The 27,552-nt window shown below is 44.7% G+C and overlaps 1 protein-coding gene across 6 annotated transcripts in view; it reads left to right on the plus strand.

Moving 5' to 3' along the window:
• LOC138491794 (multiple epidermal growth factor-like domains protein 6) overlaps window positions 1–27,552 on the plus strand; it is a 1,495,213-nt gene that overhangs the window by 1,353,077 nt on the left and 114,584 nt on the right. For all 6 annotated transcript variants that reach the window (XM_069618507.1, XM_069618508.1, XM_069618505.1 and 3 more), the window contains one exon: window positions 13,850–13,978. In XM_069618507.1, coding sequence (XP_069474608.1) covers window positions 13,850–13,978 — 129 coding nt within the window. The remainder of the gene's footprint in view (window positions 1–13,849; window positions 13,979–27,552) is intronic.

A 27,552-nucleotide genomic window follows, 5' to 3' on the forward strand; every position in this document is an offset into this window, starting at 1 on the left:
TGACCACAATGATCATACTGAAATTGGGCACATTCATCTATTCTGTCTGTGATCAATCGTTGCCCCAAACTCCAACAAGGATGAGCTGGAGCAGGTTTCTGCTAAGGCCTACGCATGTGCAAGTGCTGTGGTCCATATTGGGAGCAGTGGGTGTACGTGTCCTTGTGCTCTGGGGGATCTTGCTCAAGAGTCCATCTTGAATTGAAGAGTGACCGAAGGTGGATACTCCCTCCTCCTCTTGATTGGTGGTGTGTGCTTTAACGTATGAATTTACACATTTGTAGAGTCACTCCTTCAAAATCGCTCAGACAGTGTGAGCACGGTTGAAGGAAGAATACATCTCTGAATATACAGTATTCTCAGGTCCAAAAGTAAACTGGCAAAAGGGAAAACGGGTTGTTTTGTTGTATTATATTGGTAATAGCTCTATGTAAGATGGATAGGTCATAATTCAATTTTCGGTGATTTCTGTTGTCCCGTTTCACAAGATCCCTCCACGTTTTTTCCCCCAATTTTTTTTCTAGAATCTTTGACTTAAATTTGTGTTCAGAGGGATGTCTACTGAAGTCCCCTGCTGTGGCAACACCCATTTTACTGTATACTATGGTAGCCCATATTGCCCCTAAGGCAGGGGTGTTTTGGTTTTGTGTATTAGGCTGGTGACAGCTGATTAGTTTGTTTGTTTATTGATTTATATAGAGCGCCAAACCCGGGGGTATCTGAGCACATTTGCAGAAGGTTACAGATTTGTATAAACACAGTTACAGGCAATACATACAATATGTGCAGGAAAACCGAGGCTAATACACTAAAAGCAGACTAACACATTTAGACGTTATTGACTGTAGTTAGACACAATAGAACATTGTAAAGCAATAGGCAGTAAGTGAGAAGCTATCCTAGGCAAATCATTGGTCCTTCTCAGATAGCCAGTTTATGGTATTTCTCCTAATGTTAGGGAAGGAATGGTCCTTTCCTAGAGCTGGTGGGCGTGTGTTCCAAAGCTGAGCCGCCATAACCTGGAGGCTGTTCCCCACTGCTTTTTTTAGTTTGTACCTGGGCACTACAAGGCACGATGAGTTCGCGACCTAGTGAGGCGTGATGAGGATTTTATGGCAATTTTCTCAGTAAGGTATAGTAGGGCAGCCTGATTGAGACATTTGTGGGTCAATTAGAAAGATCACATTAGTAGTCCAATGCGCCTTTGCAGTAGACATTGCGACATACATTTGTTTTGTAAGTCCTTCTTTCTGCCATTTTGTTTTGGGTCATTACTTGAATTGGATAAACCATAAGGCAGGCCAATAGGCTGCTGTGCAAACATGGGCTCACCCAAAACCCCACCTTACATCTTCGTTTAGCAGTTTGGACGGGTTAAGAGTGGTTCTGTGCCCTAGACAGTCAAATATAAAGCCTCAGGGAGAGTGGACTAGACTGTTGGTTGTTTTATTCGTTAACCACTTTGCCGAGATGCACACGCCTACGGCTTGGTAAAGTTTAAAAACAGAAATCCTTGTGGTAACTATGACATAAATGAGGAAACCAAAATAAAATTGAGTTTTTTTTGCCTGCGTTTCAGGGAACGTTTGCACATTCGGATTTCTAACATACAACCCACCCCCAAAGATTATTGAGGTCCTACGAGAAGAAGTATAAGGGCTTTGTCGTCTGTGTTTGGTTGGGCAGCGCTTAAACATGGTCACACAGGTCTGACTCCTGCTGAGCTGAAGACAGGCACTTTGCACAGCAGCACAAGCCTAGATCATGGACAAGTTTAACATCCTTGTGGTAAGCATGACTTAAAACGCAGCCGGAATTCATAATCAGGATGCTGGGGAGGGTCATTTCATAGTTGAAATCTGCCACATTGTGGGGACCCGACACAGGGGGTAGTGGACAGTGACTTGTGTTTTTTTTGTTGGTCACAGATGGCAGTGGTGCCCCTGCCTTAACAAGGAGCATGCGCTGACTGCCAGCGCTGCAGCAGGCCTCCTAGGGTTCAGGCCCTATTACACATATGGAAGAGGACTGAGGGGCCCTGACCTCCAACAAACCCTGACCAGTGCATACAGGGACTCCCTTCTAACCCAGCGCACCAAGGGGTGTCAGAGTGGATGTGATCACACCTGAGCAGCCAGAATACTGTGGGGGTCTTTACACGATGACGACCATTGGCCGGAAGGGGGGAGAAGGCAGAGGGGCGCACATGATGCAGTGAGGGGCACAGAGGTGTGTGAGACCAGGACACCAGGCCACAGTGGTCTAGAGGGCAAAGCCTGTAGAGACCTTATTGAGTGATTTTAGGGGAAAAGCCACTGTCGGTCGGTCCTCGGGGTGACATTGGTGGGAAACTCAAAGATGTTTCTAGATGGCGGAACCGAGGATAACGCATACATGGAGGCCCGATGGAGCTGCAGGGGAGAAGCCAGGGGGGCGGCTGTTGGCTGGAGTGGATTTGTTGAACTTTACTTTGAAGGATGACTTTGGTAGCATTTTGGCAGAAATGAAAGCACTCCAAGGAGACTTACAAGCATCCCTGGCAGATCCTACGGGACATGTAGGCATGGTGGAAAGCAAGATAGAGAGCCTGGAAAATAAAAAATAGAGAGAGGAGGAACAACATCCGCATACTGGGGCTGAGGGAGGCAGATGGTGAAACCCCCTTGAAAGTGGAGTGTAAAGTGCAAGGCAGTGTCAACCTGTTGTTCGAGGTGGAAGGGGACAAAAAAGTACAATTGGAGAGAGCGCTTAGCAGCAGTAAGCCATATGCAAATGGGCCGCGCTCCATCATTGCCAGATCAGCAGGGCGGATAGTAGATGGAGATGCAATGTCTCCTTGTGGCGAGACCCACTTTTTGCTGCCAAGTTCACAGAGGATATTAAGGCATATTTTGAGATTAACAACACTAATGGAATGGATGGCAATGTGGTCCGGGACGCAGGGAAGGCAACCTGATGAGGGTTCTTCATACAGGAGGGAGCTCAGAAAAAGAGGGAATGGGGAATGTGGGAAGAGGTGCTTAGGGCGGAAATTCTGGAAGGGGAATCACTGATGTATTCAGAAGGCCTGTACAGTGATGAGGAGTTAAAGGGAATACAGAAGAGGCAAGTGGAACTGAATGCGCTCTGACTGGGGGATACCCTATGTAAGTTAAAGTACTTCTGGCAAAGATTTTACGAAACAGGGGACAAAGCAGACACGTTGCTGGGCACCAGGCTTGGAGCGCAGAGGGCTGAGCTGTGGGTTGCAGCACTGGAGGATGAGAGGGGGGTTGACATGGACGTGCCGTGGAGATGGCAGACAGATTTGTGGTATACTGTGAAGGGTTGTATGCAACCGAGTGTTCGGGTTCAGGTATTGCATCTGATGACTATCTCTGGGGCGTGGACATAGAGAGGCTCACTGGCCCAGAGGTGGAGTTCTTGGAGAGCCCCATAACTGTAGAGGAAGTGTTGGCAGCGATCTGGCTACTCCCCAATGGGAAGGCCCCGGGTGAGGATGGATACATTATGGGCTTTTCTTAACGGTTTACAGAGGTTCTTCTGAGGCACATGACCAAGGTCTATAATACCATACTTGAGACAGGGGTCGCCCTGGCATCCTTTAGTAAAGCGTTCATAACGGTGCTACACAATGTAGAGGGGGACCCAGTATACTGCCTCTTCTATCGTCTGATCTTGTTACTCAATGTCGAAAAAAAATATATTTGCACGCATATTGGCCTCCCGACTGGAGGGCATGATGCCATGGCTGATGCACTCAGACGGGGTGGGCTTTACTGCGGGACAACAAGGTACAGATGCACTACGGAAAAATGTCAGATCTCATGGAGCATGTCTCCACAGATTCAGACTGTTATGCTCTGCTCAGTCTTGATGCCGCCAAGGCCTTCTATCACTTTGGGTGGGAGTTCTTATTTGCTGTGCTTAGCAAGATGGGGCTTGGGGCATGATTGTGGCGTGCGATTGACACAATATATGCCACACCAAATGCACAGTTTGTGATTAATGGAAAGATGTAACAGGCCTTTCGTCTTAGTAGGGGTACGTGGCAGGTGTGCCCACTGTTCTTCGCTCTCTCCATAGAACTGCTCAGCATTAAGATAAGAGAAGACGGCCATATATCTGGCATTACGTGGGGGCGACGTAGTATAGGCTTAGTCTTTATGTGGATGATCTCCTACTTCATCTCTGTAATGTGTCCACATCAGTCCAGGGGTTGTTCTGGTTGTTATGGGTAAATATGTCCTCTTGCCCATAGGCCGGGAGACGCTGGATAAGGGTTTAGATTGGAATGACTTTGGTATCCCGATTGAGCAGCATAGCATAAAGTGCTTGGGAATACAGATACCAAAAGACCTAAGTGATCTGTATGCGATCAACTTCTCCCCGTTGTTGGGTACGCTCTTTGAGGGCTTGGAGAGGTGGTCTAGGCTCATTCTGTCAAGGATGCAGTCAAAATGGCAGTCCTGCCCAAACTGCTAGATTTCTACCAGGCGCTACCCATTGCGATGCCAGACCAGCACATTACTGAGATGAAGCACCAGCTCGAAGAAATTATATGGCAGGGGCAGAAGCAAAGGATACCATACACGGTATTAATTCAACCAAAGAAGAGAAAGGAGAGGGGGGCATGGGGTTACCGGACATATTCCTGTATTATATGGCCACACAATTCAGGGCTTTGGTCTTGCAAGGAAATGCGCAGAAACAGTAGGTGCAGGTAGAGAACCATTTGTTCACGCTGGTCACAATGGGAGAATGGGTATGGATGTACCAAAACTTGATTCCGCAAACTTTCTATGGGCATTGCATCCTGGGCCCGCTGTGGGCACTGTGAAGGATGAAAGTAGAAATGGCAGGAATTACGACATGGCCATCCCCACTGAGCCACCCATCTGTGACAATATTCCAGATCATGCGTGTTTTCAGGATTGGTTTGAGGCGGGGCTAGAAAGAGTGGGGCAAGCAGTGAAAGTGGATGGGTTTTTGGGCCTGCCCCAGCTGGAGGAGGGCCAGGTCTGGGGGCATTATCTGTGTACACATACCTCCAAATCAAAGGTGCAGTGATATCGCCAGAATAAAAGAAGCCCCTGCAGAGGGAGTTGACAGCCACTGAGGTGATATTGAGCACAGACACATCTTCAAAGGGTTCAATCTCCAAGCTGTACTAGGTCCTGTTAGTGGCCCAGGGAGGTGACATAGAAATGCATAAAAGGAGGTGGGAAAAGGATATGGGGGTGGCCATGTCGACAACGGACAATGTTGTGTGAGAATGCACATAGAACATTGATTGCACGCCAATATAAAATGCACAGCATTAAGTTATGTGATCCTAATAGGACCTGGCAAGGTTGTCAAAGATGTATGTAGGGGGGGACCCCAGATGTTGGAGAGGATGTGGCCAAAGTGCAGACTACTGGCCTATGTGGTGGGGCTGCCCACAGGTGCAAGGTTTCTGGAAGGAGGTACTGGGGTGGATAACCTCCTTGGCTGGTGCTGTTTGGAGTAGAAGTGCATGAGAGGGAGTGGATGTGACTGCCACATATGGTTCACTTCCTCCTGCTTGCGGCACACGCTTGCCTGACCGGGGATTGAAAGAGGGCTCTGCTTCCTGGTGAGAGGCAATGGGATTTGGAAGCCCAGGACATCTTTGAGATCAGAGACCCACCCATGAATTGGAGTGGGTGGCCTTCCTTAGTAAATCTGGCCCTGACCAGAGATGCTTTTATGGGAGAGCAAAAGGGGCACTTGCCCAGGGCCCCCACCTTGGAGGGGGCCCCACAAAGCTGCCTGATCTAAAGAAGTAAGATTCATTTGTTCACCAGACTTAAATAGCACACTTGGTGCTGAGGCTCTAAACCTTTTGCCTGTCTGTTTTGGCAAGTAGATTCTGCCTCGATCAATTCATCATGTAATGCTTTCTGTGTTCACTGTAGTATATATAGTGTGTGTGTTCCTTGCGGCACAACTCCTGTAGCATGCTTTCCTTCCTGTTTGAATTATGTTGATCATGTGCAATAGCCACATTTTAAATGCATATTGGTAAATTGAGTGCCACAATGGTTCAGAAGTTAGCTCAGTCTGTTAAGAACTCAGAGATATGTAGCACATGTATAGCACATTCATGTAAGGCTAGCTGAGCCTTTCCTATGTCTGAAGTTTATATACCTACCTGCGTATGTACTTGGTTTTGCAGCACAACAGATGCTACTATCAGCAATGTACCTGCACCAGATAGAGGTTGCTATAAAAACGAACATGTCATCCTTATGATGAAGGTCTAGAAATTGGTTTGTTCAGATGGGGTGTTGTAAAACCTAGCCAATCACCTTCAACGATGAGCATAAACTGTTAGTCCAAGAGATGAATAAGTATCCACATTTGGAACCAAAACATTCATGCTTGTATCCTGGCTTTGCCAGCAGACAATGCAGTGATCCTGGTCAAATCATCTAATATCTCGTACATTACAGTACTGTCTTCTGTGAAGTTTGCCTCCTCGCATGCTGGTGGCATCTTTTAGCCCATTACTTGATCTTTCTTCTTATGTAGGCTAATTGAGTGGAAGGGGTGGTGCACAGAAGAGAGCGGACCAATGGTGCATGACTCGGGCAAGCATATTTTAAAGTCTGCTCGTTTGACACAAAAAAAACACTTTGCATTTTTCTGCACATTTATAAATAAATGACAAGTTCACACGCCAGTGTTTTGGAACTATTTAAAGCTTTAAAATGCAAAAGACCAACCCAGATTACATCTGTTAAATCACACTGGTTGGTATGTTGGTACCTATATACTTCTCTTGATGATGGAGAGATTGATGCTAGAATAATTCTGTGTTATTCCCTTCTATAATATTTTGTTTTTAAAAATGGCCATGTTTGGTGTACGTTCCAAGTCAGTTTTATAAAATGAGATTATTTTAGTTCATGGTAAGAACTGGCAATGAAAGGGTTCAAATGCAGAAATTACAGTCACTAATCCCAGATTCACCCCCTAACCAGTGTGTGTAATGCTGGGCATCTAATTTAATCTTGTATTGCCTAGCCTCTCGAAATTGCCAGTCCCTAAACCTTTCAAAATTGTGAGCCTTGCAGAGTGATTTTCTTTTCAGTATATGATCTTCAAAAAAGGCTCACTCATGGTTTCACTGGCTGCAGTGTTGCTTACACTATAATAGTGAGCATTGATAAATTGCCCACTACAGGCATGCGTTGCTTTGATCTCTAATGACAACACTATTTGAAAACAATGTCCCACTTCTAATCTCCGTCTGTCTAGATACAGACACCATCCTGGTAGCTTCTAATCTTCATCCACTATCCATGCTATGGTATGTGTGGCTTTCTCCTTCCTACCAATTGTTCTCCTCTATCCATGCTTGAGCACGTTTGCATTATGTGAGGCAGCAAATGTGAGTTCTCTGTCTATTCTGGGTTACATAGAGTCCTGCAATAAAAAGTCTCCTGAATCTATGTTAGAACAGAAGTAACCTCTTCGTAGACTGATAATGTTGGCCTTTAAATGGTACTTGTTTATCATTCTGATTAGAGCAAGAATGAAGAGGGTAAGGGGACTTAAAGAGAGTAAACATCCCTATTTTTAATGCTGTGAGGCAGCATATCAACTATGGGTTGTGATTGCGACGGAGAGGATGGAGCAGATATTCTTGATCACTTAATTCCTTTGGTTTGGCAGAAGGGGGCCCCCAAAGATGTCTGTGCCCAGGGCCCCAGAAGTGCTTAAGATGGCCCTGGCCCTGTTCCACCTATGACTGTCTGATGAGTATGAAGGAGATGTAAGAGGGTGAAATGGAAATGGTATAGGCAAGGAATGCATGGTAGGGCTAAGGGACACCCTAGAGAACTGGACTCATGCTTGCGTAGTGAAACACGATCCCCCAATGCCTTGTGAAAGGATACACTATTGTTCCGTACAATGCATACACTTTTGACTCCATTAGACCCGACTACCATGGGAGTCTGGGGGGGTTCCGTTGGGAGGTTTCTTTTAACGATGTATGTTGGGGAAAAGTAAAGTACAAACGGTCAAGTAATCGGAAAAGTACGAATATATGATCTTGTTATGCATATTTATATTCTCTAACAACTGCCAATAAAAAAGGGAAATAAAGAAAGTTTAAAAAAAATAACTATCCTGATTTAAATTCCATAATACATCCATTTTATAGACAACAGTTTAAACGTGTGCACTTAGCTCATGCACATTTGGTCAAAAGCGACCATTTACATATGCATTAATGTGTATATGTAAATGTGTATGTGACCGTAGGTGAGAGGGTTGGGGGGAGGGCTGAAGGTGGTGGCTAGGTATGGAATGGGGGCCCAATAAAACAAATATTCGAAATCATATTGGCTAAAAGTGCACATGTTTAAAAAGGTGTCTACAAATAAAGGTAGAACCTTTTAAACTCTACAGCAATTCGAATTCTCATCTAATTTACATAAGCAGCCTGTGGGTGGGAGTGGACCAAACAGGATGCTAGAAATACAGGCTGATACTCGTGATCTAGCCCACGTTCCAAGCCCCCTGAGCCCGCCATCTTCCCACACCGCTGCCGGCGAAGTCATTTTGCCAGCACACCCCAAACCCCACTTACCTGTTTGATACAGCGGTGGTTGCTCTCCTTGCTCTATTTGGCCACCATGGAAAGGGAAGATGGACTCCACGCCTTCGTCAACCATGACAGCCATCTTTGCACAGTATTTTCTTTGAATGAACGGGGTGCTGCGCGTGTCCCATTCTTTGAATAAAAATGCTTTTTTTTTTAACATCCCGCCTTACCGCTTTGGTAACCCAGGGTGCTAAAGGTGTTATTAACCCATTCCATGGGCTATACTCGGGTTAACATCCCAATGCCATTGTTACCCCCGGTATAGCCTGTGGAGCGGTTAATATCGCCATATTCTAAACCCAATTATTATTGCTATTGCTGAACCTGCTGATACCAAAACCTGTTTCTCAGAACACCTTCTACAAACTGTTCATAAAACTGTGGTGGGGTTTGGGGGTGTCAAACATGCTGAAATGTTCAACAAGCAAGTGAAGGAAGTTCTTGAAGATGACCCTGGTGGAACACACCATCTAGTGGATCAACATTGTAAATCCTAACCTGAGTGAAACTGCAGTGTGCTGCGAGCCAGAGCAAACACCTTGAATGTACATTAAGCTTTTAAGCCGCATGGCCTTAATGGCACGTCTGCTTCATATGAAAATGGCATATATTATTGTTTGTATTATTATTATTGTAATTATTGAGAATGTAATTAGTTTTGTGAAGCAACAGAGTACTTTACAATTATATATGGAAGAAACCAGAGAAAGAAGCAGAGACGCAAGGGAATGGGGAGGTAACAACAGGGGATGGGGAGGGCTGGCAATTTGGCAGCAAGGAATCTCCAAGCAACCAGGGGAGGACACAGGGAAAAGCAGATCATACAGTCTCAGGAAGGGTGGGGTGTGGACGGCGTGTGGACCTAGGTGTTAGGGAGCAGTCCTTCCTTAAAGAGGACCGTCTTGAGCTTCTTCCTGAAGTTTAGAAGCAACAGGAAAGTCTGATGTTGAATGGGGAAAGGTTACAGAGTCTTGGGGCATAGACAGAGAAGGCCTGTCTTCTGGTTCTTTCCTTCCTGCATGGGCAAAGTTCAAGTCTACACATGTCCTTATGTCTGGTGGATCGTAAGCCTCTGGGGTTGCTGAGCTTCTCATTGATGTAGATTGGAGGCTTCAGGCTGACAGCCTTCTAGATGATGCACCAGGATTTGAAGATCATACAGGCTTCCAGCGGGAGGCAGTGCAGATCAATGAGGATTGGGGTGATGTTTTCAAATATGCAGAATCCTGTGATGAGTCATGCTGCAGCATGCAGGACACATCTCGGGGTTCCAAGGGTAGTCTCCGGGAGGCCTCCTAAAAGGGCATTACCACCATTTTGGTGGGAGATGGCCAAATCTTGTAGAGCAGTTCTGAGTTGTTTTTGGGGATGAAGGGTTTGATTTTCCACCAGAGGTAAAGTTGGTACCAATCCGTCTGTGTCTTCCTTGCCATGTGCTGTTTGAAGGTGAGGTGTCTGTTAACGTCGAACCCAAGGAACTTGGTGTAGGTGGTCAACTGGGGTGTGAAACCCTTGATGGTCATAGCAGAGAGCCAGATTTGTATCTCTAATAGTTTGATATAGTGGCTTTAAGGTCTTGACCACTGCTCAGCTATGAAATATTAGGTTAATTAAACAACAAGGGGAATTGAGTACAGCTAGATGAGGAAAAAAAGGAGGAAGCCCTGAATCCTCAGAACAAAGGGTATCGAGGCAAACCAGATCACAAATTTGGAAGGAAAGAGGAAGAAAAGTGTACCAATCAGGAGGCATTTGTATGTGTATTTATTTTGTTTATTGGACATTTGTATGGCGTCTATAGACAAGTGTTTCCAGGCACCACAAGACAAATTGGGGGAGGGAACATAGGAAGAACAACAAAAAACTGTTATATTGGCCTTGTGACAATCCTACCGTGTAAGTGCAAAAGCAAGGTGGTAAGTGCAGGGGCGGTAGAGGGAGAAGTGCAGGAGTGGGGTGCCCAAAGGGAATGGTAGGGCAAGTGCTGGGGGTGGGGGGACAAGAAGGCAAGTGCCAGGGAGCTAAGAAGGCAAGAGTCAAGGAAAAGGAGAGGGGAAGGGAGCATAAGTTCAGAGGACAGGGTGGACTACATTAGGGATAGTGCAGGGAAGGGAGCCCGAGGGCAGTGCTGGCAGGGCATACTGGTACGGGAGTAGTCTGGCCCCTGTATATCTCTGAAGGGACCAGACCCCAGTTGCAGCGGCAGAGGGAACGTTAGCACGGGAGGGGGAGAGGGAAGGAAGAGGAGAAAAGGAAAGTCTCGAGATGTTTCCGGAACTTAGGAAGATCCAGCTCAAGTCTGAGGGGGGCATGGAGGCCGTTCCAGAGAGAGGAACCAGTCGGGGAAAGGGATCTACCTCCTACTCTCTGCTTGTAGAATCGTTTGACCTGTAGAGAGTTGGAGCCAGAGGACTGAATTACTCTGACAGGGAGGTATTTAAGGAGGGAACGCTGGATGTAGAGAGGTCCGAGGCCCCAGAGAGCCTTGTGGATAATACAAAGGGTCTTGATTTTCACCATTGGAGAGATTTTAGGGCTTGAGAGATATGGTCCCTGGGCTTGAGACCCAAGATAACTCTTGCAGTCCTATCCGGGATTAGTTGAAGGGGGACAAGGGAGGAAAAGGCAGATTGAGTAAGAGGTTGTTGCAAAAGTCCAGCCTAGAGAGAACCAGGGCTCTCGACACATTGAGCTTCTGGGGGAAGGTGAGGAAAGGAAGAATGCCCCTGAGGAGCAGGAGGAGCTGGAAATTGGACTTATTGGTGAGGTCTGTGATGTATGGAGAGAAAGAGAGAGAGAGCGAGAGGAGTCATTGGTGACCCCAAGGTTTTTTTGACTCACATGTAGGTGAAGGGAGGGTACCCAAGGTGGATGGCCAGAGAGTGGGGGGTGGGGAGAGTAAGAAGCAGGCATTCCAATGAGAAGAATCTCTGTCTTACTGGCATTAAGGCATAGATTATTGGCAGAGCACCATGCCAGAATAGCAGTCAGGAAGTCAGGTATGAGAGAGGGCTGGGGGAGGAGGTAGAGGATGGCAGCTTGAAGGAGAGTCATGTGTCGTCTGCGTAACACTGGAAATGGGGGGAGAAGGTGGAAATTAAGTGTCCCAGAGGGTCCAGGTAGATGTTGAAGAGCCATGGCGATAGGATAGAGCCCTGAGGAATGCCACAGAGAGTGAGGCGAAAAAGAGAAAATGACCCATTTGCACTTGGCATGGTTTGTTTAGAGGAGACTAGGACTACCCCACTAGTAAAGAGTACTATACAACCTAACAGCTGAAGGAAGGTTGTCAGACGACATGATGTATCTGCGGTCAGGAGTAGTTCAAATACTGCTGAGCTCAGACTTTCAGACACAGGCACAGTCCAGATGGAGAGAAGGTGAAGACATTGAAAGCCTGCTTTGGGCTTTATCTCTGACACTGTCACATACCAGGCCCAGAGTAGGATATTTAGTTGAACACCTGGCAATAGCCATATATCGGGGCCTGGCATAGACCAGAATCAGAGAAGAAGAAGGGGTTAATAGTCTTCTGAGAGTTATATCGCAGACACTGGCAGAGACCAGACCCCGAGAAGGAGAAAGAGTGGAAAGCCTTGTGAGACCAAACCCAAAGGAGTAAAACTCCTGCTGAGGGCTACATCTCAGACAGTAACAGAGACAGGAGCCACAAAAGGAGAAGCACCTGAACACCTTCAGAGAGCTATATTTCAGACAGTGTGCGAGACCAGACTCAGCGAAGGAGGAGTTGAAAGTCTGCTGCACTTAGTCACAGTCAGACAGAAAGAAAAGGTGGGAAGACGATTGACGATTATAGTACAGATCCTGGCAGAGACCAGACTGAGAGAGAAAAAGCAAAATGCCTGGCAAAGACTACATCTCAGATCATGTCTATGACTAGACCCAGCAGAGAGGGGCCATTTATAGATTGTGCAAGTGTGAAACCAGAAGAGGGAAGGAATGCTTGCTGGTAAAAGCATGTCTAAAGGTATTTTCATCAGCCCTAAGAGGTGACCCATAGCTGAATGGGGTGGTGGGGTATCTTTTCTACTTGGGTCTTACCCTATTGCTCAGGGTACTTATCTGGTGGCATGCATCTATCAAATGCTATCGTCATTAGTCCAGTAGGGAGACCTGGATTAGAAGGTTAAAATATCTATCCAAAGTTTGTAACCTAAGTGAGGGGGAATGGCATGCTTGCTGTCAGAAGGTTGTCGAGGAGCGAGTTGGGCACTCATATCAGTGGAACTGTGAAGTCAAAAAACAAGCTGGGTGCTATATGCCTGGGACTGTGAAGAAACGAACTGCACCCACAGTCCTTTAGATGTAGCCTCCTTCTCATATTTGGTGTGACTTGTTTCTACTTCTCTGCGTTCTTTTTTTTTTAAACCTGTAGGTGGCTAGTGATATTCTTCTGATGCTGAAAGATGATTGAGCAGTCATTAAGACGTGGGGCCCTGCGGGTGCGGAAGTGGAGGGGTCACATAATGTCTTTGAATGATTGCTCACTATGGCACGTGAATTGTTTTTTTCTCATTATGCGAATCATCGCTTCATTGGTATAATGTATCCCTTTCCATGAACCTTCCAATCAACTGCCCTGCCCCAATAAAAGCATAATTCTTCCTGTCCTCTCCCACTGCTTACTCACCACTTGAAATGTATCAAAATGTTTTCTAATATATAGTCGCCTGGTTGCTGCGATATCTCCCAGACATAAAGCCAATCAATACTGAATTTTCTTCCTTCTGCTCGTGTATACGAAAACAGCAATTCATACCAATGAGCACCAATGAGTATCCCTTTAGCTTTTGTGTTTGTGAGGAACACTGAGGTTTCATACCAATAGAAATGGCTTTAACACTAAGGACCCAATTTACAAAAAGATTTTCAATTGGACGTTCCCATGTTAAAACATTTGTGTAGATTAGGTCCTAATTGTCTCACTTATATTTCATGTACCCCTATTCAAAAGGTTTATTTTAGACCATGTAGAATTATTGTAAAGAGGGTGGATCTATTCTAAGAGGAAATGGTGATTATGTATTCACACATGCATATTTGTGATACGGTTTTTGTTTTGTAATTTGGCATTGGGTCGTTTCGGAATTGGCTGTATTATCCTTTAAAAATCATGAAATGTGTCAACTTGCTTCTGTATCCTTCTGCTATTAATGCAATAGAACAATGAGTCATATCTTCTGCTTTCAGTTTGCCCGAGGGGAAGATATGGCCACGGCTGCCAGAATATGTGTGCTTGCCAGCATGGTGCTATCTGCGACCCAGCAAATGGTGCCTGCACCTGCGGCCTTGGCTGGACAGGAGTCCATTGCGAGAAAGGTAGAGTCTGAAGTATTATTTTGCAATAGGCTGATTGTGACTTTGTTCATCATACAGGGAGAGCCTATGTGCAGTGAACCACTTAAAGGCACATGAAAAATAATGATCCACATTAAAATCTGAAAAAATATAATGATCTCACTATTTCATATTATAATAAAACGTGGATATATGTTCTGCTCCTCCTGTTCTTAGACATAGGACCTGATTTGCGAAGGGTTTTTAATGGGATTTCGATATTGAAAAACGCTTTGGTAAATCAGGCCCATTGTGTGGGATTCACAATGATTTGCACACGAGAGGATAGAGGTGAGCACCTCTGATCACCACCTTCTACTTTATACATGATTCACGCAGCATAAAACATGAGCACATCTGAAGCTAACCCTGGGGAAAGCTGTGTGAATGGCAGGTGCATGGCAGCATCTCTGGGATGCTCTAGTTTCCCGAGTGTCGCTCCACTGTCAGGCTGTGAGAATTCAGGCCACTAAGGAAGGAGGTGCCAGTTTGAGATGCTTGCACCCATTGTTAATCGCTAAGAATCAGGCATACCGTTTTAATAAAATGTTAAGGCAAAGAAACTGATAGCAATATGAAAAATATGAATTACATTATGTCCCCAGTTTTTGTGTTTTACTAAATTATTCTGCAGCGTTTGTGACTGTTGTCTGGGATGTTGTGCATTGGCTCCCTCTTTTGTGAAACTCATTTTCATTTGTGCAAGTAATTTTATGGTTATTATGCATTTTTCAAAAATGTGCAAGATCAGTTGCCTTCTTACCATAAATGTTTGACGGTTCTATGTTCTTAAATCTCCAGTTTATTTTTCCCACTGAGTTTTTTGCTGAATATTTTTACTTATTTGTGGGGTTCCCCACCAAAAGCCCCCCTTCTCTATGATCTAGTCCTTATTCCCCCCTCCCCTTCCCCTTACATCCCTCTTCCCCCATCCCCCACATATTTCTCCATGAGTTATTTCAGACGAAAATCTTTGGCGAAAAAAAGCCTGGTGATGTAACAACGTTGTACCGTGTTTGTCTGCTTGCAATGGTTATACTCCTATTGCAATAAGAATGAATGTCTTTTTTGGCTTTCATTTGATTTTTATTGATTACAAAAGCGGCCAGTAACGTTAATGTGTAACGTGTCATACTATATAATTCTGATAAGGCACTCTTTTTCTTTGTCCATATTCTGTTTGGTACTGAGCATTCATCCCAAAAACAGGGTTCCCATTATACGGTGATGCTTCCAACATGGTGCATACCTGTCCGCAGGCTCGGATTGGCCTATAGGGCAATTGGCCCATGGCCGAACCAAAAACACAAAATACTGGTGTGCACCAGTTTTTTTGGTCAAAGTGTGCCACTTTTCTGGCCAATATGGGCCAGCTTGATGAGTTACTTCACTATGCAGCTAATAGTTTTGACCAGTGTTGCTGAGTAAATATTCTTTAAAATGCACAATTTGCAACACATTTTACAACAAAAACTCCCCTTTGGGTACTGCCCAAACAGTGTCACAAAATGAATGAATTGCCATTTGCAACTGTGGGCCACTTTTTCATTGGTGCCCGATACAATTGTATGGTCCAGTCCGACCCTGCGTGTCCGACCACATTTTATATTTGTGGCCTTCAACCCCCACGCCCCGTAAGCAGTCTTCCAAGATTTGCATTAACTAACACATTAAAACTCCTACTTCTATTTTCAAGTACAGGTGGGAGTTTGTATCATTTACATGTTGCCTATATAAATGCTAATGTAAATCTCTTTATAGAAACAACACATACAGCAAAATAATGAAGAAAAACAGAATTTGTGAAATAATGGTACCCATCAGCAAGAACAGAACAATACAACTGTCCTTGGCCTCAGCTCCTAATTCCTTTAGGAGAAAGATTTTTTGCATTTTGTCGCCTTGCTCCGAACTCCACTTTCTGCATTCCCGGCTGTCCTTCGGCCCAGCTTCTGCACGCCAGTGAAAACATCTTACATTGGCCTGAATAGTAGGAAAACAGCCCTTGCCTGCTTTTGTCAGATTGGGAGAATGCTTTACTACACAAAGCTCACCTAAAGCATTTCCTCTAACTGCACATCGCGCTTCTTACTCGGGTGATGACTCACTCTGTGTCTCCTTGTGATAAACAGTTGAAAAAGACTGTCTCATTTTTCTTGCTCCAGGGGTGTTCCTTGGCCTGGCATCTGCTGTCTATTGGAGACATGTTCCCATTGTCTGATTGGAAGGGGATGTCGTCTGACAGCAGTCACGTGACCAAGAACCTATGCTCTTTTCCCACCTTTATTTCCCCCCTCAAATTATCCTAGCCCATCCTAGGTGTCTGAGCAAAGGCTGGAAGTGCTAGGGACCTCTGCAATTTAGCACCTTATTTGCCAAGGACATGAATATTAACTAATTTACCATTCCTCAAGAAATGAAGAGGGCAATATGCTGACCTGGTTGAGGGTATGTTAGCTACTGTTTGAGCTTCGAAATGTGCCTATCCATAATTGTCCCCTTTCCCATCAGTATTCACAGGACGAAAACCCTCAAAAATCCCAGTTCCAAGTAAGACCTAATCCCAAAAACGGTTCAGACATCTACTCACTGCTCTCCTTTATGACATTCTTTTTAATGCATGTTGAGCTATTTGTGATTCCACTAACATATTACACATGATGTTCTCTCATGCCCCTAAACATTTTTTTATTATCACATAATCAATGTCACCCTTTCTCTCTCAAAAGGCTTGAAATTCTTGTGATCGAAAGTGATCTAATCATGCATTTTGACTGGCCTCATAAGCAAGGAAAGGGGGTTGCGGTGGATGTTTTCAAATCTCTATGAATATTGTAAGTGAGAGGCCCCCAAGAATACAGTTAATTCTCCCAATGGAGTCAATCAAGGCACATCCCAGGAGGGAATGAGACCAAGACCAAGTGCTGATTATATGAAAAGGCTTTATCTAAAATAGGGCAAGCAGAATCTACTTTGCTCATGACGAAAGCGCTCTGCAGAAAACATGTTACAATTTACTTCTATATAAAAAAATGGTCATCAAGCAGATGGAAGGCCTAAGGGGCACATGAACAGTTGGAATTGGTCACTAAGAACAAACACCTATAGGTGCCATAGGGTTGACGGGTTGTGGTTGGTTCAGGAACACGTGGTGTAGTGATGATGCTTCTCAGGTCAATCGGTCAGCTGGGCTCATCGAATTGGTATGTGAGATCGGCAACTGTGGTGTTGTTTCTTTGTTTAAAAACCATGTGAGATTTGCCCTTGTGGGCACACATTCCCATTCATTCACTACCATAATCCGCTTGTCCAACGAGCTCAGAGACCTATGGGCTTAAACACTTAGAAAGAAAGTGGTTCAAATACAGGTTAATTCATTATTGAGCATTGGTTAAGACTCCACCATGAAATGCAGCACTTGACCTGTTGAGACACTTCAAAATATACTGACTAGAAAGGTTAGGCTTTTGAGGTCACTGTGTGATCTGGGGTGTCCATCTGATAAACAACAAAGAAGGCTCTAAATCTAAGACTGGGATTACACTTTAAAAATAGTTAACACAAAGGCAAATACCCTCTCGGTCGTAAGTCTCATTGTGGGGGGTGAGTGGTTGGTTGTCCAAACATCATTAAATCTCTGCTAATCTACCTTGACACCAGGAGGGGTAGAGGAAAATCGAAACATCTTTGGGGTATAGTTCCGCGTTGCACAAAGAAACAGGGCCTTCAGAGATAGGTCTTACATACAGGCTTTTATACGTGGCTTACAATATTACATTCAGGTTATACTGGTTTAGAATATACTATATTTTCTAACTGGCTAAATATTCTCATTGTAACAAAACTCATTAAGAAACTAAAACGTGTGCTTAAGCTAGTATTCCTCCCCCATAAAAACAGTTCATGGCTCAGGGTCTGTGCATGCTGCCTTAACGCATGTTGCATTCTGTTGAGTGTAATTGGTTACTGTATTATGTTTACACATCATTGAACATATGTTTACATTTAAACTATAAAATGAGGTAGCTTAGTGCTGGCATGTGCAGTGTTATGCTGGTTATGCATTTCGTTATTGCAATCGATTTCTCTTAGCAGTGTCATACCATACGTTAATATACATCGCACTTTCATGACTGAATACTAACGTTAGAACTTTTAATTACACAGATATTATATTGTGTGCTAATATGCCCATTATTCCACTATTTTTCTTGCATTATTTTGCATGCACAACGGCACTTTGGCTCTCTCCTTATTAAAGCACAAACAATAAAACAGACTTGAGGGTTGCTTCTAACTGTTGACCCTGTTTTAAAGAATATGGGGATGGTGTTCTTTATAGCCAGAGTCTGTTAGGTGTGGGGGCAGGTTTATAGAGACGGATGGCTTCTGAGCTGGCCCCTGCTCAGGGCAGTATCAGGGTCAATGAAGTGAGACGGAAGACAGAAGATACAGTGTAAAGTTTGTTGCATTCTCGCGGCTAGTCTCTCATGAGAACCGAGCAACTGCAGAGACGGCAAAGGGGAGGAGGTGGGGGGAGTAGCTTGCACGCTGTGTGCGCCTGGCTGGGAGAACTGCAGGCCTGCGTTGAAACTTCACAACTATACTGCCATTACAAAATGGAGTCGGTAGCTTATAAAATGGAGTCTTGTTCAATTCTGGTCTAACGCTGTCTCAAGGAGGGTCACGGTTCCTAGGGGTATTCCCGCACGAGTGCTCCGGGCCCGGGGCCCTGAACCCAAAGCAGCCACAACTGGGCCTACCCAGGAAGTGTAAAGATGGGGGGCAGTTCCAAGACCCCCTCCTCCCACACAATATGCTTTATGGTCTCTCCACCTGCCTTTTCCTCCTGTGAACCGTTTTCCTTGATAACATGATTGCCACACTAAATAACTAAAACTGTTTGCCTTCTCCGCCATGCCTCCTCTCTCACTATGAATTTCCTTCATGGCTTCTCTCAGCTTAACTCTAGAGCCTGGACAAATCTTCCACAAACAACATCGTGTTAGTAGATTTGACTATTCACCAGGAATAGCCTCCTCCAACTTCTCAACTTTCTGTCTTTTGGCTCCACCCCACCTGGCCCAATTAATCCCCTTTTTGGCACACTCCCTGGGCAACACACTCCATCTTACAATTTCCTCTGACACAATTGCAGCGGTGTCCCTGATATTGGTTTCCTGAATGGATCAAATTCTTCTCACGTTCTCAGTGCCCATTGTTTTAAACCCATATTGATGGTCCACGTAAAAGGAATAGCTCATTCCTCAAAAGATCTGTGATCTGCATGATGTAAATGCAGTGGCTGGTACTCCACTTTGACTGGCCATTCATGACCAAATGACCAAATCTCATATTTTGATTGTCTAAGTCTGTGTATGTCTAAAGATCATGCACCACTGCCACCTACCATACACATCATGGACAATGGTCTGAAAATTCTGGATGGGGAGTGATCTGTCTCCTCGTTAGTAGAGCTATCTCTTACATCCGCCATGGTCGACCCTGGCACTTCTTTCCAGTGAACAACTCTTGGGAGTAGGGTGGGGCTAATTGATATCAAGCCCCTTAACTGTGCTGTGCCAGCTCATGAAGGCTAAGTCATTCTGGCACCCTGCCATCTCCGTCCACTGCGGTGTCACCCAGGGTTTGAGCATGTCAATATGCTGGTGGCATCCTCTTTCACCTAAGGACTTCATTGCATATGATATCTGCCACCCAGATAGCTGTCTCAGAAATATTAAGGAGTGGAAGGACACCTTTCATTTAAAAATGTACACATCTAAAAATGAATACTTGATCTGTTCTCCTTTCATGCCTTGATAAAAGTTCAGGATTGGTTATCCACTCTTGCTTCTAACACCAATATTCCAAACCCAACTGATTCTGCCAAGTATAAGATCCCTTTCTTAACTTCACAGCCCACATCTCGAGGGAAGAAAAAGTAGGCAGCCATCCAGAAACTGGAACTAAAGTGATGCATGAAGACTTGTACGGATGTGTTATCCTTTGCTCTTTCCACATCCTAGGTGGCAATCCTGTCTTGATGGGACTCGCACTAACTCGTAAGGGTTGGGTCACTGAACCTTACTAACCATCTCTTTGTAGTCCTATTACGAAGAAGTACATTTGTAGTCCCACGTGTTATAATAAGTCTTTTGTCATATTTCACATGCAGGATAAGGTAAGGAGATGTTTCCAAACCGAAACTCTTGCACGGCTTGATATGTTTAGCAAGATAGCACTGCTCACATTCCATGCTGGGCAGCGGCAATTGAATAAGAGGCTGAACATTATCCAGCAGACCCTTTATCAGCTCCAGTGATGTTGATGTTTAACTTGTTTTGCTGTTTGAATGTGAGAATGTGAAACAATACTTATGCTTGGTCAGCCTTACAATTAAAATGGTTTAATGAGCAGGCAGGGCACCTACACATCCTTTACATTAAACTTTTGCATGTTATAGTTTGTTTCAGATGTTGTGGATATAACTATAAACTGGTTGTAACATCAAAAATACAAGACTTTAAACAAACATTTCCAATCACGTGTTTTATTACATGTAGCACTGCGAAGTTCCCGGTTTGCAAAACATACACAAATAGTACATTCTTAAGGTCCAGTGACCCACCCCTTGTAGGTTACAGATTTTAACATGGTCTGTCATGCTAAGGAGTGTATTTTGCACTACCAGTTTATTGAATCAAATTGATTGAGTATGGCACCCCACTCCATCATAACTATTTTTCCCACAAGCCTCTTTCAGTTCCTTAAAATCTCTTTTCCAATCCTCCATTCATTAATCTAATAAAATTTACTGGAGCAACCTTGTTTGTTCATATGGCACTCATTCTTTGCAGTCTTTACTGGCTTCACCCACTTGCAGTTAAAGAATTGAAAGTTTGTGACCTAACACTCAAAGTTGTGCATCTCAATCAGACTCCTTAGCGTAGGAACAACGGTGAATCTGAAAAGGTCTGAAAAGATCACTGTGCCCTCCCAGGACTGCTCAATCTTCATTTGGCCAAAAAGGCTACAATGTGAGCCCATCTACTCAAATCATTTGGTCCACATACTTGCAGCACCTTAATGTCAAAACTAAATTTCCCAGGGGCCATTCCCTCTGATTTAAGCAATAACCCCTGAGGCGAGGACCAGGTAATTGCCTGGGACCCAAGATGAAGTCCCAAGCTAAGTGAAGGCCTTGACGAGGGCCTTGGCACCATGACCCGGTGGGAAAGCCCCGACATCAAGCCGATTACAGCTTCCCTGGGAAAATGAACAAAGGACCCGCGGTACTTATTGAAGCCTGCCCGAAAGACAAGGGTCACAGTGCACATGCAGTGTAGAGACAAAGAAAAGGAATTTCCGAATTGTAGTGGTGCCAGAGGAAAGTTGGGCACAGCGTAGACTATAGATGTCTGACTGGGTACAGTGATCCAGGAGCCCAGAAGAGGACCAGCATGAGGGATCAGAGTGGGGCTGCCAGCTGGACGACGATGACGGTATCAGAGGGAGGTTGAGGAAGGCAGTGGGTGACATTGAGGCTGAAAGGAAAGGCCATTATACAGGTCTGAGAAGAAAGGGAGTCGGCAAGCTTTACCATCTGGTAACGTCTTCTGTTTAGCCAATCAGTGCATGCCAAGTGTGGAAGCGGGGTACTTGCTTAACAAAATATCCCTATTCTGTTCTGACATTCCTGTGTGAAATTCATTGTTAGTGCTTGTTTTTATTTTCCTCTTCTTTGCTTATCTGCTGATGTGACCATATCTTGTTTTTTTTGTTTTTAGCTCCTCAATGTGAAGGGCTCAGTTGCATTGTGACCTGATTTACGTTATATTCATTTCATAATGTAAATGAATGCATTCCTGGTAATATATGGCATTTCTCGGCCTAAACCCTTACTCGTCAACCTTTCTGGGAAAACCAAGCCAGCTTTAATGAGGTTAGGCTTTTCTTTGTGACCTGGAGATCGTTGCTGGAAAACCTTGTCATCCAGTAGGCTATCAAAGGCAATTCTCACATTGTCCCCTGGCTTATGTACATGTAAGCGAGCCATACAGTGGCCTTTGAAGTCCCGGCTATGCCCCACCTATGAATTAAAGAGACCATGATCAAAAAGAGAAATATAGACATTATCTCCACAGCTATTGACATAGCCTTCAATGTGACACAGGAACAAACTTGTGATAAAGAATAATGTACAATGCAACCAACAATATATCATGCAAAACTGTTTGAAGGCAAAACATAACTACATCCCTATGAAACGCTATATTGCAAAGGTATGTGAGTGGGGAATGCAGCTGAATGCAAGGGATTAAGGAAGGAGCACGGTGGGTAACCACCAATGCGTATCCATTAAACAGAAGGTGGGCAGTAATAAAGAGCCTGCTGCCATAATGTCTGACTCAGGGCAAAGGGACATGCATTTTGCACTTCCCCCACTCTTCTAGTGGTCTAATTCTAATATGGGGAAATGAGGAGTAAACAAGGAAAAATGCAACCGTGCCCTTCTCTATGGGTTTCCTGAACAGTGGAGACCCCTCGTGAGAGAACGCCAAACCAGACTTTCCCTGTGGGATATTCTATACTGGGATATAATGCTTAAGCATCTCTTCCGGATAGGCATTCAGGTCCCAAAAAAAAGGGTTGATTTCTTTTTACTTTGTTGATATATTTTGCAACAGTTTAAAAACAAAGCCGTGGTGATCCGGTCTGATGATGGTGGACATGTTTAACATGGTGGGTACCATTGCTGATCTTCGCCCTTAATGTATGCAGAAAATCCACAGTGCTGAACATGTATTTCAAAATGGCAGATGGGTTTTAAGCCCTCAGCTTCCACCATGTTGATTTTAATAAGGAATCAATACCATGGTGATACATTTAAGCTGATATAGCTGAGAGTATTCAATGGAGTAAGATATATACATGAGGAAGTTTGTGTAGGAAAGGAACATAACCAATCATGGATTAAGAGAAGGATAACGAAAGGGAAAAACCAATGAAATACTTCAAGGGTCATTAGACTAATCAGGAGTATGTAAGTGGGCAGGAAAATGCAGTTAGAGTCTCAGACAGGAGAAGTTTCCAAGGAAATAGCCTGCCCTTGGGAGGGACTAGATTGCAAGAGAAGCATAAGAGGTTGTTCAGGGCTATATCGCAGACACCAATAGGGACCAAACTCAGAGAGAGTTCTCAGAGCTTGCTGAGGGCTTAATACCAGACACTCGGAGAGATCGGGCATTTCTAAGAGCCTGCAGAGGGCTTTATATCTGACACTGAGAGAAACCAACTTGAGAGAAAGTTCTAAGAGCCTTCTGAGAGCAAGGTTGCATTTTTGCACCATCATTTATTCTCTTTATATGCGTCACTCTTCCTACCTAATAATCCTTATCGACAAGGGCCCATGCAGATGCTTATATGTGAGGATGATATAGTGAAATTAGATTGTATCTCTATTTAAATGCAGTAATATCTTAAAACACTTTTTAGCTGCCCACAGAAGCTATGATATAAGTATGTTAATTCAAGTCTACAAAGGAAAAAGTCCTCTGCAGGTATTATAACGGATTGCATGTTTATCATTAAAACCATTTGAATTCACATAAAATATAGAATCCTATGGGTTGAAAAAACTATTGAAAATTATTAAATATTCTATTGTACATGCCTTATGGTTAGAAATGATTATGGTAGGAATCATTTTAAGGGGATTAGGGCTACACCTTGATGTTTAGATACAGATCATTAATGTGTTCACCAAGGACAATCATGTATTTTATGCAATAAAAGTAGTTCAATAAAAATATTGATTGTAATCAGAGTAAAGAAGCTATTGATTGGATTGCTGGTGTATTTAAACAGGCATATTTTATTTTATCTCTAATTTTAATTAGTACCCGGCGAGAGTCAAGCAGAATGCAACACACATTCTGATTGGCTCTCGCTGGGTCATTACCCGGCCGAGAATCCCTCGATTCTCGGCTGAGATTCCAGCTGCCTTGTCCACGGCGGGGGGCATGGCAGCCCCTCAGCCAATGAGGAGGCTCGAAGCGGGGCCATCCCCGCTCCGAGCCTCACCACATCTGAGAAGCTGCCTTCACCCCCCTCCGGGGACTCGGGTAAGTTTTCTTTTTTTTTTCTTCTTCCCCTTTCCTCTCACCTCCCTGCCCTCCCAACCCCACTTACCTTCTGCCTCCTTTGTCCACAGCAGGTGACGTGGCAAACTCCAGCCATGTGGAGGCTCGAAGCGGGGCCATCCCCACTCCGCGCCTCCACACGGCTGGAGGCTACCATCGTCCCCCGCTGGGGATTCTGGTGCATCTTTTTTTCCGTTTCTTTTTTCCTCCAAAACCCCCCAACCCCACTTACGTTCTTCTCTGTCATCTTTCGGGCGCGGACACGCTGGGAACTCAGCGCGTCCGCTCCCGAGAGCTACCATGGAAAGGGAAACAGGACTCTGTTTTCTCTTTCCCGGCGTGTATTTTCTTGGTCGGTTTTTTTTTTCTGTCCTGAAACTCTGCAGTGTTTCGGGACAGAAAAAACTGCTTTTAGTGCCCCGGTCAAGCAGATCTGGCGGGCCGGGGTACTAATAGCAATATGCCCCTCACAGCCGCTTGGGGCATATTGCTTAAATATGAAATTTTAATTAGTTGTAATGTAATTAGTCTTTGGTTCGACCTTTCTTCTATGGGTGAAAAAACTTAGAATGAGTTAGCAGTTCAGCATCTCTCCAAAGTATGTAGCAATATTTGGGAGAATTGAGTAACCATAGGATTCAGAGAGTTTATCTGCAATTTAAGGTGGGCAATTTGAATAACATGTCAGTACTGGGTGCTTGGACAAAACTTACATATAAAGATAGATTGTTCCCACTGTGCAAAGTGGCCTTTCAAGAGGTTATTCATGTTTTGTTCATCTGTACTATGCCGACTACCATTCGATGGCAGCTCCTTAAAGGTTTTTTCCTATGCAACATCATAGGCAAAAACCCAAAATCATTGGGCCTCATTACGACCCTTGCGGAATTCGAAAAACGATGGCGGAAATGTAATACCGCCATCGAATACCGCTCGTTGCGATCATGACCCGTCACCGTAAAGTACGACGCCATTAGCGACACCGTAGTGAACGCCAACGCTAACTGCACCAAGTACGCGCACGCGCGCCTTGCGAAACCGTAATTTCCGCCATGGCGCAACGGTACGCAAATTCTGACCCTAGCGGACATGTACTCAACGCCATCAAGCATGGCGGAAAGTACCATTCCGCCATGGCGAGAATTACGGCATCGCGAACCAACCGTAAATGGCCCTACTGAGTGCCTGTACTCCACTCCCTGCCCACATTGCACAACTCCCCGTAGGCGCAATGTAGTTACACTATGCAACCAGTGAAATGTACAAGTCACCCATGCATGCCAACGATCAAATGCATGCAGGGGCTCCAAGTGGCTTGTGAGTGGCCATCCATATTTGTCATGTCACCATTGCCGTACTGATGCAGCACAGGCATGTGAAGGTACAAGTACACCAAAATGAACTGAAACATTCCATGAGACAAAACAACAATAGTCCCCCATCGCTTGCCACCAGTTAAAATCAACATCCAAAGCAGTATCCTGAGGGAGACTGCACCAGCCCTGTACTCTTGCCAGTAGACAAACCAACCATCAGCATAAGCATGTACCACACAAGTTGGCAGAGTGACTGAGCAGCCAGGCTCATCTCAGGAGGGGCCAATGGGAGCTGTAGGGCACAGATGGCACGAATACAGCAGCAATTCCAATGGACCTGACCTCAGTCTCCCTCCAAGAAACGCACGCAAACACAGGCACCTGTGACCAGCCATTTTCTGATAATCCCATCATTCCACCAATTCACCTGGCTGACCGGCATCTGTTGCACAAAAGCTAATCCCCCGCCCCTGAGCATGACATCATAAAAACAGTCATAATGGCAGCCCCTATCCCTGACCTAACTGGGCTTCGCAGGCAAACGCGGCCAGTACAGTACCACACAACTCTACTCAGAAGCCGGAACCCAATGCATATCATCTCACAATACATCGCGGCACCAATGGGAATATGCTACATTACTAGCAAAGAATAACACTACACGGTAAATAACTGAATATAAATGTAATGCACATCAAAATCACCAAGCCCATACAGCTATTTACTCATAAACTCCCAAATAATTTTCATATTTTCATTACTGTGGGCTGCATCCGCAATAAATGACCAGCTACTTCTTGTGTGACGCCCTGTTCCTTCATGGTACACAGGGGCTACATTTACGTTCAAAAAGGCAACATGGAAGCGCCTAGAACCGCAGGGCCGTCCCATGAAGTAGGCACTAGTCCAGCTGAAAGTATGAGATGTTGCCCCTAGCCACTAGTACTGCGTAAGGGCATGTGGCCCATTGGCGATCGTCCCATAAGATCGTAATGGTGCTCCACTGATTAATTCGAAGCTGCAGGTGTCGACTGTAGAAGCCATCTGCAGGAGTGGCGTACAGATGGCAGCGGCAAAAGGGGAGGAGATACCTGTCACCCAAATGAATAAAAATTAAAATAGTATGGGAATCCGAACTTCATAAGTATTACTCACTTCATTCAACACACTAAATCTACCACCATATGCATGCTAGCCCACTCAAAAGGATTAATTTCACCCAAAAATAACTTGGGAATCATAACGATATAAATCGAGGTGAATACACTATCACAAACGAGTGTTTGTGTGCATGCGTCTGTTAAAACAGAATCCATTTGATGGGATTGGTAACGTGCATAGACACAAGTGTTTGAAGGCGCGTCGAGACAGGGAGGGTTCAACAAGGGCAGATAGACAATGGTCCCACTATGGCAGCATTGCATCACATAGCGCAGGGGAAGGGGATAGATTCCAAAAAGCCATGTACATGGCAAACCCTCAATTAAATCATCTGTCCATGCATCCATTCATCATTCCCTCATCCCGGTATAAAAACGCCTGAATATTTACTCACATAACATTTGAAATTTCCATTGAGTCTGTGCGTAATGCAGTCTGCAAAATCCACTGTGCTCCTGGCCGGATTTCTAGTGTAGTGAAATAACATGTAATTGGGAACGTCCTGCCTTATCGTCCACTATGCTATTGCGCATCCCATTCAATTCATATCAATCATTGCATTCTCGTCATGGGCCCTGTCCCAAGGACATTCAACAATAGAACGTTATATTCCCTGTCAGACCTGTGGGCGTCTCCTCGCCGCTAGTTGAAAACCAAAAGCGCTGTCGTTCGAATTCCTCATTTGCAACATCACGTCGAAAAGGCATCTGTGAACGCTTGAATTCACAAATACATCTATGTAGTGTGGCTGTGTGTGAAAATGGTAACTGGCTCCAATCACTAATGGGACTCCCCGCCCGTCGGTGAACGTCGGTACAGTGCTGCATGAGGGTCCACCGTTCCAGTACTACATTCCACTGACCCTTCACAAGTTTGTTCGCCACTGCAAATATAGTATGTTAAAAAATGGAACAATAGCAAAATTAACATATAA

Source organism: Ambystoma mexicanum, chromosome 10 (genome assembly GCF_040938575.1).
Source record: "Ambystoma mexicanum isolate Mex_15411 chromosome 10, UKY_AmexF1_1, whole genome shotgun sequence".
In the NCBI taxonomy this organism is placed as follows: Eukaryota; Metazoa; Chordata; class Amphibia; order Caudata; family Ambystomatidae; genus Ambystoma; species Ambystoma mexicanum.